We start from the raw sequence: 11,889 nt of genomic DNA, 5'->3' as shown, positions 1-11,889 counted from the left end.
AGCAGCTTATGCCGTGCGTGCAGCCCCGTACGGCCGCAAGCAAACCCACTTTACAATGTAATAAATAGGGATAGGTTCCCATGGCGATGAGGGAGTGAGGCTGGGACTAGTGAAAGGGTGGGGGGAGGGGTGCCACACTTCGGGCTGCTCAAGGCAGCAAACCAGAGGGAACAGAGCAACACTCACCCCAGCCCTGGCTGCAGCAGCCCTGGGAGCAGTCACCACCAGCTGCCTGCAGCCACTGGGCTGCACTGTGCTCCACCTGTCCCCACTCCCCACTCACCTCTGCTCCTGGGCTGCGTTGAGCCCTGGTGCAGACAGCTGATGTCGGCTGCTCCTGGGGCTGCTGCAGCTGGGGCTGGGGTGAGTGGAGCCACTGCCCTTTCCCCCCCCCCAACAGACTTACCTGCTTGGATGGGGGGGCATCTATGGTGATTGCATAAGAGCGATTTTACCTCTATATAACAAATTATGGGTCTAAATATCCTCATTGTATAAATGCAAATTCGCATATAAAGAACCCGCATATGTGGAGGGAAACCTGTATTTTAGAAATGCTTCCTCTATTTCAAGAAAAACTGAAGAAATTTGTGTTCAATACTTGAAAAGTATACATAGAAATTCCTGACCTGATCCAAGTCCATTGTGTCCTATAACAATCTTGTACAACTTCCCAAGGTGTACAGCCTCCAGTGGAAAGATGTCAGTCTGCAATCAACCCACAAAATTGCAATTAGATCTACTAAATAAGAATCACCATCCCTAGGACCCATAACATCCACAGTGTAAGACCTCTCTGATTCTCTACCATGAAGCATGAGTTTCCCCATATGCTATGAAATAGCATACGATAATACCAAAAGAAATTACCAAAAGTGTTTCCCTAGAACAATATGATTAAAGAACTAATCTGGATTGCTTTGCTTACAGGAGTGGTCCATTTCAAATCAATGGGCAAATGAGTAAAATGAGTAGAAACTGACCTTAATTTAATTAATAATGTGACCACAGATTGCAATATGTTTCAGTATTAGAACCACAGTTAATATAGTATTTTGTATATTATTTTTGTTTTCATAACTGTTTTAACTAACACCCTGAAGTTTTCATATATAATAACTATATTTTAAAAACTTCTCCCCAAAAATGTCAATAATTATGCAGGGGAATTTTGCTGGATATTAATGACCTTTTTTAGTATAACGAGCACCTTAGCCATGGATAGTCTCACATGGAAGAGAATTAGATAGGACAGATGAACAGATCAGGAAGATCTGTCACTCACTTGTCCTTTTAAAAACTTTGTAGGTTTCTTCGACCTTCGTAGCTGTCTTGATCCTGTATCGCCATTTTCCCCATAGATGGAAATATACACATCAGCTTCTGTTCCAGCATTCCAAAGCTCTCCTGTTATCACATGCACCTTATAGACAGTCACTGGCAAAAAATAAAATTAAAAAATGACAGACTTATAACTATATTAATCTCTGAGATGTTAAACCACATCTGGTTGTAATGCAGACTGACAATACAGTCCAAATTCATCTGCATCAAGGATCAGCCATCACATGCTTTTCAGTTCCCAAAAATTCCATTCAGTATTAAAAAAGATGATACACAAACTTGTTCTGATTTTGTGTGCATGTTGTTTACCCCAGGTTGTCACAGTGGGGAATGCAAATAGGAGATCTGCTCTGAATGCATGGCAGTGTGTCTTTGTCCTGGAGCATCATTTATAGTCATTACAGAAAGGAGAAACAGACAATGCAAATCCAAGATCAGGGTCAACATAAGCTGTTGCACCAAAAGCATACTAGATAGAAGCTGTCATCAACCCTTTGATGGCTTCTTCAATCATTTTGTAAACCATGGAGGGAAGGATTAAAAAATAAAAATGTTAAACCTTTTGGTATTCAAACAAAATGCACAAAAAAGATAAAACAAAAGTTGTGTCCAGGACACAAACTTGAAGTAAGACTGGGAATATAAAGCTGTAATTCATCTGTAAAAAAAAAGATAAAAGATGTGCAATTGTGACTGAGAAGGGAAAAAGCCACAAATGTGAGGAGCACAGATAATTTAGAATTAGATTAACTTAAAAGAAAACTGAAATGAAAACACACAGTTGTATTGTTTGGGAATCCAAACTATATAGGAAAACAATACGTTCCATGGTTAGAATTAACACCCTTAAATTTAAACCCTTATGATCCAATTTGCTTTTGCTTGTGATTCCATTTAAACTGGATTGACTCCCAGCTGCTTGATCCATGCCTTTTTTCCCTAATTAAATATGGATTTGGTTGGGCAGTGGCGAGGGAGGGAGAAGAGGTGGCAAAGAGACTGATTGGCATTAGCCCAGTGATTGGGACATCTGCCTGAGATGCAAGAGACCCAGGTCCAAATAAAGCAGAGAAGAAACTTCTCCCACATCCCCAGACCACTAGGCTATTAACCAAACTGGGTCTCTCTACTCTACCCGTTATAGTTTTTTAACAAATGATAATATTCTTTGATAACTCTCTCTAGCCATAGGCTTGCATTTTGTAGGATCCTGCTGAAAGTAAAAAGGACAGAGATTTAAATAAATAAATAAAAAGTTAATCTAGACTTTTAAAATACATATATTGAAGTTTCTTAAAAGCTGGTTGGACTGGTATTTCTAAATCCCCAGTGGCCAGACTTGCAAATACATCTACATTTGTGAAACCTTCTTTTATCCTGTACAAAACCAGTCCCATGGAAGCAACATCCAGATTAGGAAATCAGATTAGAAAGACACACTTTATTCTAATAACATAGGCAAGAAATACATTTCAGGAACACAATTAAGATTGATAACTTGAGCTCTAAAAAGTTTTAAAAAATCCTTGAATAAGCTAACCTGGCCATCCTATGTTTGCCACCCATGCATGAGGAGAATTTTTAATTACATCAGGGGTAGCAAGCCTGTGACACATGCCACAGTTGGTACAAACAGCCTTTCTGTATGGCACACAGCAGATCATGAAAGGGGTAGGGCATGCAGCAGCAGATGGGGCAGAAGGCAGAAAGCAGAGCAGCTGAGGGACAAGGAGCACAAGGCAAGGAGCAGGAAGCAGCGCAGTTGATTGGGCAGGGGAAGGGCACTCATAAAGGGTGCAGGACTAATTTGTGGCACACTTACCAAAAAAGTTGTCCCCCACTAAATTATGTAATCATTTTCTATTTTTGTCAAAGTATCCCTGCCTTTTTCAAAGCAAGCAAAGGATTGTGCTCATTCAGTAACCTGCCAGCCAACATTTTGTAGCCCATGCCTCACATATCATATGCTATTCAAACCTTGCTCTGAAAAGGAGAAACTATTACATCAGCTCATCTCCAAGCACTTCAAAAACACTATTTTCCCAACACCTAGGTGGGACAAAATGCCCAGTATCACATGAACTCTATAGCAGAGGCAGGGCTAGAATCTGTTCTCTAAGAAAGCTCTGAACTGTCTTAATTTATCCATTTCCTTCTTACAATCCCCAGTCTTATACACTACACACTTTTCAAGTTCTACAACCAAAAAGACAGTGATTCAATAGACAACAGCCTTCACTGTTACACAGCCATGCTTTATTCACAAAGTACAGCAAAGTATATCCTCAGTCCTAATGGCACAGGAAGAAAATAGTGTGTGATCATGTAATTTAAGACAGTAACATAATGCAGATTCACAAGGGGAGAGGTTATAGTTGCACAGGCAAAATGTCAAAGGGAGCTGAAGGTGTTTGGCCCTGCTGAAAGTCAGGACCATGGGGTACCAAGTCAGTATATATTATACTATTTAACAGCTCACATGGGTTTTATGGAATTTACAGGGTTATTCTGTGAATAGGAAAAGCTGTTACCCCAGAAAAAGCCTATACCTGAAAAATGAATGAAAACAGAGTTGAAGAGTTTCTGGTCCTCATTAGGACTGTGCAAAATTTCAATGGACATTTCATTGCAAAGGTGTTTCGATGTGTTTTGAGCTCAAAACACCAAAACTGAAACAAAACACAAGACTTCAAAACAGCTTCGAAATGAAATGAGGGCACTCAAAACGTTTAAAAAAATTTGAAGAGTTTTGAGTTTCGAAGCTGGTCTGGCAGGGAAATACAAACTAAGGACAGGGAAGGGGAAGAGGGGGGAAGGACTGCTCTGATATTGACTGTGATCCTTCCCTGAGGTCCCTTCCAATCCCAGTGTCCTCGGGGAGAGACAGAGAAGCATTGTTTGAAATGAGCTTTGTCAGCTGTGCCTTTGTCAGCTTACTGAGCTGTGTCCTCCAGCAGCATCGGGAGCATCAGGAACGCTCTCACTCCCTACTTGCTAGCCTGTTCCTAGCAAGTGGGATCCAATCCTTTCTGAAATACCCTAATACCCTTTCCTAATCCACTCCTTTCAATTTATTCCTCCCCCAAAATCCTCTTTTTGTTTTTGTTATTCTCTGTAATTCTTTCTTCACATAAAGTGAGACACCAAGCAACAACTGCACAAAGGGAATTTACAAATAAATTACTTTTCACCGATGAGCCTATGAACTCCACTTAAACAACTTCTGAGGTACAGAAACTCATGGACTAAATATAGACATTGGAATTATAACACACTACAACCTGCTGGACATTTGACTCCCTAGGTACCTCTCTACTTTTACCTGCTACATCCCCTTTCCCTGCTACCCTGATGCCTTCATTTCCATTTTCACTGACTGGCTTTCTTGCCTGTGTTGGTCTATTCAAAGATATCAGAAGAACCTTGTCAGCCATGTCTTTAGACCAATGTGGCTACAGCCTACATCCCTGCAGCCTACAGCACCTGTTTCAGTCAGCTAACACGAAGGAGGCAGGGCCCTGGGCACATCTAAACCACAGGGCTGGGGCTGGCAGGGAGACCACTCTGGCAGCTGCTGGATAAGCTCCTGCAGGAAAGGAAAGAAAGGCTCTGTGACAGTTTGGCTGCCTGAGATACTAGTGCTACTGAGCTGCTTACCTGTTGTTATTTAAAGTGATGGACTGAGCTGAGGCTGTAGAGGAGGAGAAGCCATCATTGGGGCACACTGATCTGTAGAGGCCGTGTTCTGCAAAGGCCCCAGCGCCACTGAGGGCGCAGCGACAGGGGCATAGAGAGCCCAATGACAATAGACGGTAGAGTGAAACTGAGACCTCATTACAGGGACAATATTGATATACTATCTGCAAGGCATGGGGCATGGTAAGAGATGGTTGGAGCCATGCATCTTGGCCATCAGGCTTCGGGCATCCCCTTGAGGCACCTATTTAGAGCAGGTCCCAGCAAGGGGTGCAAGAACCTTCAGGGTTTAGTGGGGTCCATTAGGACCGTGACTGAGCTGAAGCTCAAGAACAGCCTCCCTATCTTTTATCTTTTCCAACAAAATGTGGTGGCAGGTGAGAAGAGGAGGCACCCGCAGGGTGGAACTGGCACAGTCACAGGGCCCTAGGGGTATCACGGCTATCTCTAGGGACCCTACTCCATGACAAAGTAGAGTTTCCCAGAAACCTCTGCACCTATCTCCTTGAAAGCTGGCAAGCTTCATGTCCTCAGAAGGGGCTAGCATCCCTGCTGTTTTCATCCCCCTGTGCCTTCACACTTATACATGTAATGAGTTTTGCTCTAAACAGTTTGAGATGTAGTTTCCCAGAAATCCTTGCTCCTATGCCCTTGAAACTTGGCAGACTTTGGAGTCTCAGAAGGGGCTAGCATCCCTGCTGTTTTCATCCCACTGTGCCTTCACACTCACAAGTGACATGAGTTTTGCTTTCAAGAATTTGAGGTGCTGTTTCCCAGAAACCCCTGCACTTATCTACTTGAAACTTAGCAGGCGAGACCATCCCTGCTGTTTGCATCTTCCTGTGCCTTCACATTCACAAGTGGCACAAGTTTTGTTCTGAACAGTTTGAGGTGCAGTTTCTCAGAAACTCCTGCACCTGTCTCCTTGAAACTTGACATGTTTCATGGCCTGGCTACCACCCTGCTGTGTTCATCCAAATCAGGCAAGAAATGACAAAGTTATAGGCATTTTCATGATTCCTCTTTATAGCTTATGGGCAAAATGCCAAAATGCGTCAAAACAGCATCAAAACAGTGAAACAGTTTCGGCAAAATGAAACAGAACAGTCCTTTGAAACAGTGAAATGAAACACTGTCCCTTCAAAATGGCAAATCTGAAATTGAAATGAAACATTGCCATTTTGCACAGCCCTAGTCCTCATCTCCCTTTCATACTGAGCCTAGATCTAGTCACTTATTTTTTTATCAAACTATTTTCTCTCAAATTAATAACTGTTCTCGCTCTCTCTTCCCTGCATAAAAAGTGGCATGAAAGTGGCTTGCAAAGTCCAAATTAAATATGATTCTATGTCCCAGCATGACTGTTCTTATACCCTGGTTGGTACTCTTAGACTCTGCTTTTCCCTCTTATTTGAGAAGGAGAGACTGCCAACCACAACATGCAGCATGAAATGGTACTTTAAGTGTGTGTCTATGTCCTAAGGCAAGATTATTTGACAGCAAAGATCTTTCTCTCTTACATTTCATAAATGAACTGCACCATCTATACAGAAGGAGGAAGTTGAAAATGAGATCACAGAATCTGTAGAAATCAATAGGGGGAGAAAGAGAGATCTAACTTGTGAGAAAGGGGCCTTTAGCATGTTTTATTTAACAGCAAAACAACACAACCATTAATTAACTGTGCATAGCTATTGCTAGGGATCCGGGTTTTCTGTTCATGACAGAAAAGCATGGTAAAACCTGGATTTTCACATATTAAGGAGAAAACCTCAGATTGTCTCTTTTTAAGGAGAAATACCCAGATTTTTGCCTTTAAAGGAGAAAATGAAGGTTAGGGTGGGTTTTCCCTTGCAGGCTCGCAGAGTTCCAGCCAGCTGGGGGATGGGGGAATTGGAGAAGGGCAATCAGGCAGGAGGCGCCAGTTGCATGTGTGCATGTACACGTTCACATGGCCACCAGGCAACATGGAAAGCAGCTCCTCGCACATAAGTCTGGCGGGAGCAATTGAGGCCCCCATAGGGAGGAAGGGAGTTGGGCAGGACTGGGATTGAGGCTGCTGCCCAGCTGGGGAGGTGCATGGGGCTCAGGGCCCAGGGCCATTCACGGCTGCACAACCCCAGTGGGGAGTGGGATGGGCCACAGGCAACTCAACTGGGGGGCAAGTGGGGCAGGTCCCCACTGCTACACACAGTCCATTGGAGGGCATGAGGGGCACATGCCCCCAAGATTTCCACACAGGACTGGGGCAGGCTGCCCACTGCAGGCTCAGGCTCCCTGTCCTGCTACCCTCCCCATGGGTCCTCCATGGCCCAGCGGATGGGACCTGGCACAGCTGGGCAGGGAAGCTCAGTGCTGCTGCTGTGCACCCTATGCTGCCATGGCAAGGTGCCCCCTGCCCACCTGGCATTAGCACGAGGCACAACTCCTTGCTGCTTGTGCCAGGCCACCAGGAGGTGCCTCACCAGGGTGGTGTGGGGCTCATAGAGGGCACTGATCTTGGAACTGCCCTGCTCTTCCCTGCCATGCCAGGTCCCACCCTCTGGGCTGTGGAGGTCCCAGGAGAGGGCAGCAGGGAAGGGAATCTGCCCCAACCATGGGCTGTGCTCCTACTGTGCCTCTTGTCAGGGCGGGGGAGCTTGGCTCTCCTCCCTGCTGGGGCCAGAACAGCTACCACCTCCCATGGGTGGCAGTTGGGGGTCAAGCACTGTTGCAGGAGGCAGGGGGCTGCAGACCCAGGTCCCTGGCCCTTTTGCCCTGGCAGCTGGGGGCCATCCTCTGGCAGTACTGGAGAGCAGGGAGCCATGTGTGGGGAGTGAGGGGCAATGGGAGGGGCAGGGACCAGCATATCAGGGCTGCTCAGTGCCACAAAGCAGCAGGGGGGACAACTGCAGTCCTGCTGAGCAAAGGGGGTGGAGGAGGCTCTGATTTTCCATGATAAAAAACCCCAAATCAAATGCCAAAATATACAGGTGTTTAGAATGTATTTTGCTTTAGTGATTGAGGCACTAGTAGGCTTCCAAATTGCTTTAAAATTGTAAATATATCAATAAAACATTGTATTCGACTGATACCTATATATATAGCGGCATTTCATTTTAATTGTGCATTTTGAATTTTTTAATCAGAGAATGTATAATTTTTTTTATCAGAGAATTTTCAATTTTTAAATAGAGAAAACCAGGATCCCTGGCTATCACTGTCACAAATACTTTGCTTTTATCTTCCATCACTTTTCCCCACCCTAATGACAAGTAGAGGGACACTAAATCATGACTGAAGTAAGGTTTTCAAATACATAGTGTCTGGGCAATGAAGGAGCAAATATAATGACTCTGAATTTGGGAGAGTAGATTTAAGATTGGTAGTTCCCACACTTCTTCTAATATATAATAGGGCAGTTCTTTGCCCTGAATAGTGGCTGTGCATGGGGCTGTGACAGCTGGCTGGCAGCTGTAGTGGCCTTGGCAAGCTGGTGCCCATGTCTGCTGTCCTGGTCACCTCCCCTTAGTTACACTACTCTCTGTTGTTACAGGATAGTGCATGAGCATAGTTAATGTTGACTAGCCTTCCCACTTAATGTGCCCTCAGCCATTAAGGTCTGACAGCTGTATGTGTTGTGAATTAAAGGCAGAGAAGTTCTTCCCCCCCCCGCCCACTCTCTTCTTCCTCAAGACTAGCAATAATTTATTTTATATATGAGAATACAGGAGTCCTCCAGTACATGTGCTTTCTCCTCCTTTTTTCCAGAGGTTAATCACATAAATAGCACGCCTTCATGCTATTGAGTCCTATGTTCCCAGTCCACTCTCTCATCCACATGCCACCATTTAGACTCCCTGTCCTTCATTTCATCATCTCCTATTCCCTGCAATCTATGCCAGTCAGGAACAGATCCATTTAAATTTATGAATGTATTAAAACTTGTTAGCATAGCTCTGTGTAAGTATAGTACATCTATTCTTTAGCTGCAGGTAACAGGAAGAGGAAAAAAGCAGCAATGTTATTAGTCAAGACATACTGTATATTTACAAAAACACAATTCCTGTGATATTTATAGCCACCTGTCATCTTTCTCACATGTGATGGAATCAAGAGTTATACATTTCTTGTTTCACAGTGTTTATAAGAGCCAATGCCTGTGAGATTTACTCACAATTCTGCATGTTTCCACATGAAAAGTAAACAGGGATCTCACTTATAACAATAAAACAAGACTCATTTTAAAGGACTTTTAAAGCCTTTGAGCAAAGATTTTGTAGTTCCCCTTTTTTACACTTGACCATTTGGGACGACACATGTCCAACCACCACAAAAGGAAAGAATGGATTAAAAAAACACTACAGCTGCTAAATCTAAGAGGTCATTAATGAAAAGCAATCAATACACTGAAGTCATTTGGTAGCACTTGGGGCCCTGATGTGTCTGGTGTTTCAGTTCACCTACCTGGAAGAACAGGCTGACCCTGGCGCAAAACAGGAAGCTCCCGAGAGATTTCACCATCATCCTGGTCCTGCGCCAGCCACCGGTGGACAAGGAAAGAAAACTGTTCCCCTGACTGAACATTCAGTAATTGCACCTAAAATAACAATGATATTTAAGTCCCAACCAGCTCTGTGCAGGAGCTCCTAGACTCCTACTGAAGGGGTTTTACTTGAGTACAGATTTTTGGCATATCATGAGTGACTGCAAGGTCAAGGCTTAAATCAAGTTATGACTTAATTTTCAGGCATCAGATGAAGTAAGATTCCAGATTCTACTTCCTGGCATGGCCCTTTTACACCTCTTATGACATAAGGGGGCCATTAAACCAATAGGGCCAGTGAAGAGGTGAGGCAGGGATGACATCAGTGCAATTTCTAATAAGAAATAAGTCAAGGGTAAGCTATGACATGCCAGCAGTGGAAGGGAAAGAGCCAGGTTATTTATAGGCATCTGTGCAATGTGGCTCTGTATTGCTGTAGTCCATGGACTGTTCTAATTTACAATGAAAGATGTACTAGCCCTGACACCAACAATTAAGAAGATGTCAAGGTAGCATAAAGCAACCTCTGCCCACTACTCTCTAACCTGGGTTGAGCCTGTGCTCTAAGTCAATAGTGCCTCTTTCATAAAAATTTCCAAATAAACCCCGTCTTCTTGGACACTTCTACACCCTTTTCCAATCTTTCACTGTCCAAATACTATATTTAAAAGAGAGTGACTGTGACAGATTCACCAAAGCGCTCCAACTTTTCTTGAAGAAAACTGGCAAACCCAAAACCTATCATCACCTCCTGTGGCAAAACATATGGGAAGGGAAAGCTCGCTCAAAGTTAGCGAAATAACATCCTACACAGAAAAGGGGTTTGCAGTTACACAGAGACCCTAATCTATCAGAATATCATGAGATCTGCTATGAAAACCACATATACTGGGGCTTATTCATGGACTGTTAGTACCTCTGCACCACAACACAGATCAGTAGTGGGTCATTTGCAGAACAAGAATAATGCAACATCATCACTTGATTTCAATTCTGCAGAAAAATGCAAGGAATTCCAAGGGACAAAACTGACTAATTTGTTTGACCAGCCAAAAACTATTCTTTCACTTCTGTGGAATCCCAAAAAAGTGGTGAGACTATATGGTGGGTCTCCTCCACACAAAGTTTTAGAATTCTTGAAGTGGATACTCAATTTATTTAATTCCTTTCCTCAAGCTTAAAAAACAGAGGAATGATTGAACCCTCATTAACAGGCTGCTGCCTAAAAACTGTGACTGACTGATAATTTAAATCTGTTGTTTTCATTTTAGAGACAGAGATAAAACAATCTCTGTACGGTAAGAATCAATAGGATGCATTGAAGTCCTGAGGTTTTTTTCCTTCCTTTCTTTGAGATATTAGACTTTAATTAAGATCTAGCACCTTGCAAACTTGGAAGAAAGAAAGAGAGGAGGGAAAAATTACCTTCCCTCCTCCTTCCTCTGCCTTTTTTATTTATTTTTTGGCTAGGCTTCTCTAATCTCTGAATTTAAAGATGCATAACACACAAAGCAGACTTTGCGGCACCTGCTCATGGAGGTCCATTTTGTAAGTTACACTGCATGCAAATCAAAACCTTCAATAAACATAAATATGTGCTTCCATAAGGCACATCTTAGGTGTCAGCTTTTCCACCCGTAGCCTTTCTCCTACCCAAACTTACCTCCCCTAACAAGACACTGCTGGCTGCTCCATTGTCATCACTGAGTATAAGAAGTGGTGACCCTTTAAGACTTTTGCTAGTACTTCAGCACCAGGAAGGCATAGCTTTTCCGCTCCAGTGAGAGCTCAGGCTTTCCATATTGCCCTAGAAACTTTTGCAATATTGCTCTTTGGCTACCATGAACTCTCTATAAGAACTGTCCACCTAAGTCATTTTTCAAATGCCACAATAAGCATCAATGTCAGCTAAGATACTTTTTCCCAGGATTTCTCCAATATTTATATTTTGCAGCTTTGGAATGTCATGATGATGATTACTTTACAGAAGAGTCAAGGCTTGATCAGAGTCCTCACCTCTTCACAGTGCCAGGCAGGTGATTCTCCACAGTTGTTGTGTCCTATGCGTATTTTATAGAGCTCTCCTATGTCTGCAGTGTCAATCTATAATTGGAAAACAATGGATTAAATGTATCTAGCTAGAATATAGAAAAAATGTTATAGAACAATTAGTTTAGTCAATAATGGTAATGTTTCTTTTTAAAATATTTCATAGATTTCATAGACATCAGGGCTGGACGGGACCTCGGGAGATCATCGAGTCCAGCCCCCTGCCCAAAGGGCAGGAAGTCAGCTGGGGTCATAGGATCCCAGCAAGATAAGCA

At 43.3% G+C, this 11,889-nt stretch overlaps 1 protein-coding gene across 1 annotated transcript in view; it reads right to left on the bottom strand.

The window, feature by feature from the left end:
* Positions 1-11,889, bottom strand: part of RP1 (RP1, axonemal microtubule associated) — a 328,710-nt gene that overhangs the window by 223,293 nt on the left and 93,528 nt on the right. The window contains exons 5-8 of the mRNA XM_019542502.1: positions 11,582-11,668; positions 9,487-9,619; positions 1,286-1,437; positions 630-708 (exon numbers count right to left, since the gene is read on the bottom strand). Of these exons, the coding sequence (XP_019398047.1) occupies positions 630-708; positions 1,286-1,437; positions 9,487-9,619; positions 11,582-11,668 (451 nt within the window). The remainder of the gene's footprint in view (positions 1-629; positions 709-1,285; positions 1,438-9,486; positions 9,620-11,581; positions 11,669-11,889) is intronic.

This window comes from Crocodylus porosus, unplaced genomic scaffold (genome assembly GCF_001723895.1).
Source record: "Crocodylus porosus isolate Cpor-Errol unplaced genomic scaffold, CroPor_comp1, whole genome shotgun sequence".
In the NCBI taxonomy this organism is placed as follows: Eukaryota; Metazoa; Chordata; order Crocodylia; family Crocodylidae; genus Crocodylus; species Crocodylus porosus.
This window is presented reverse-complemented; position numbering and strand designations above follow the sequence as displayed.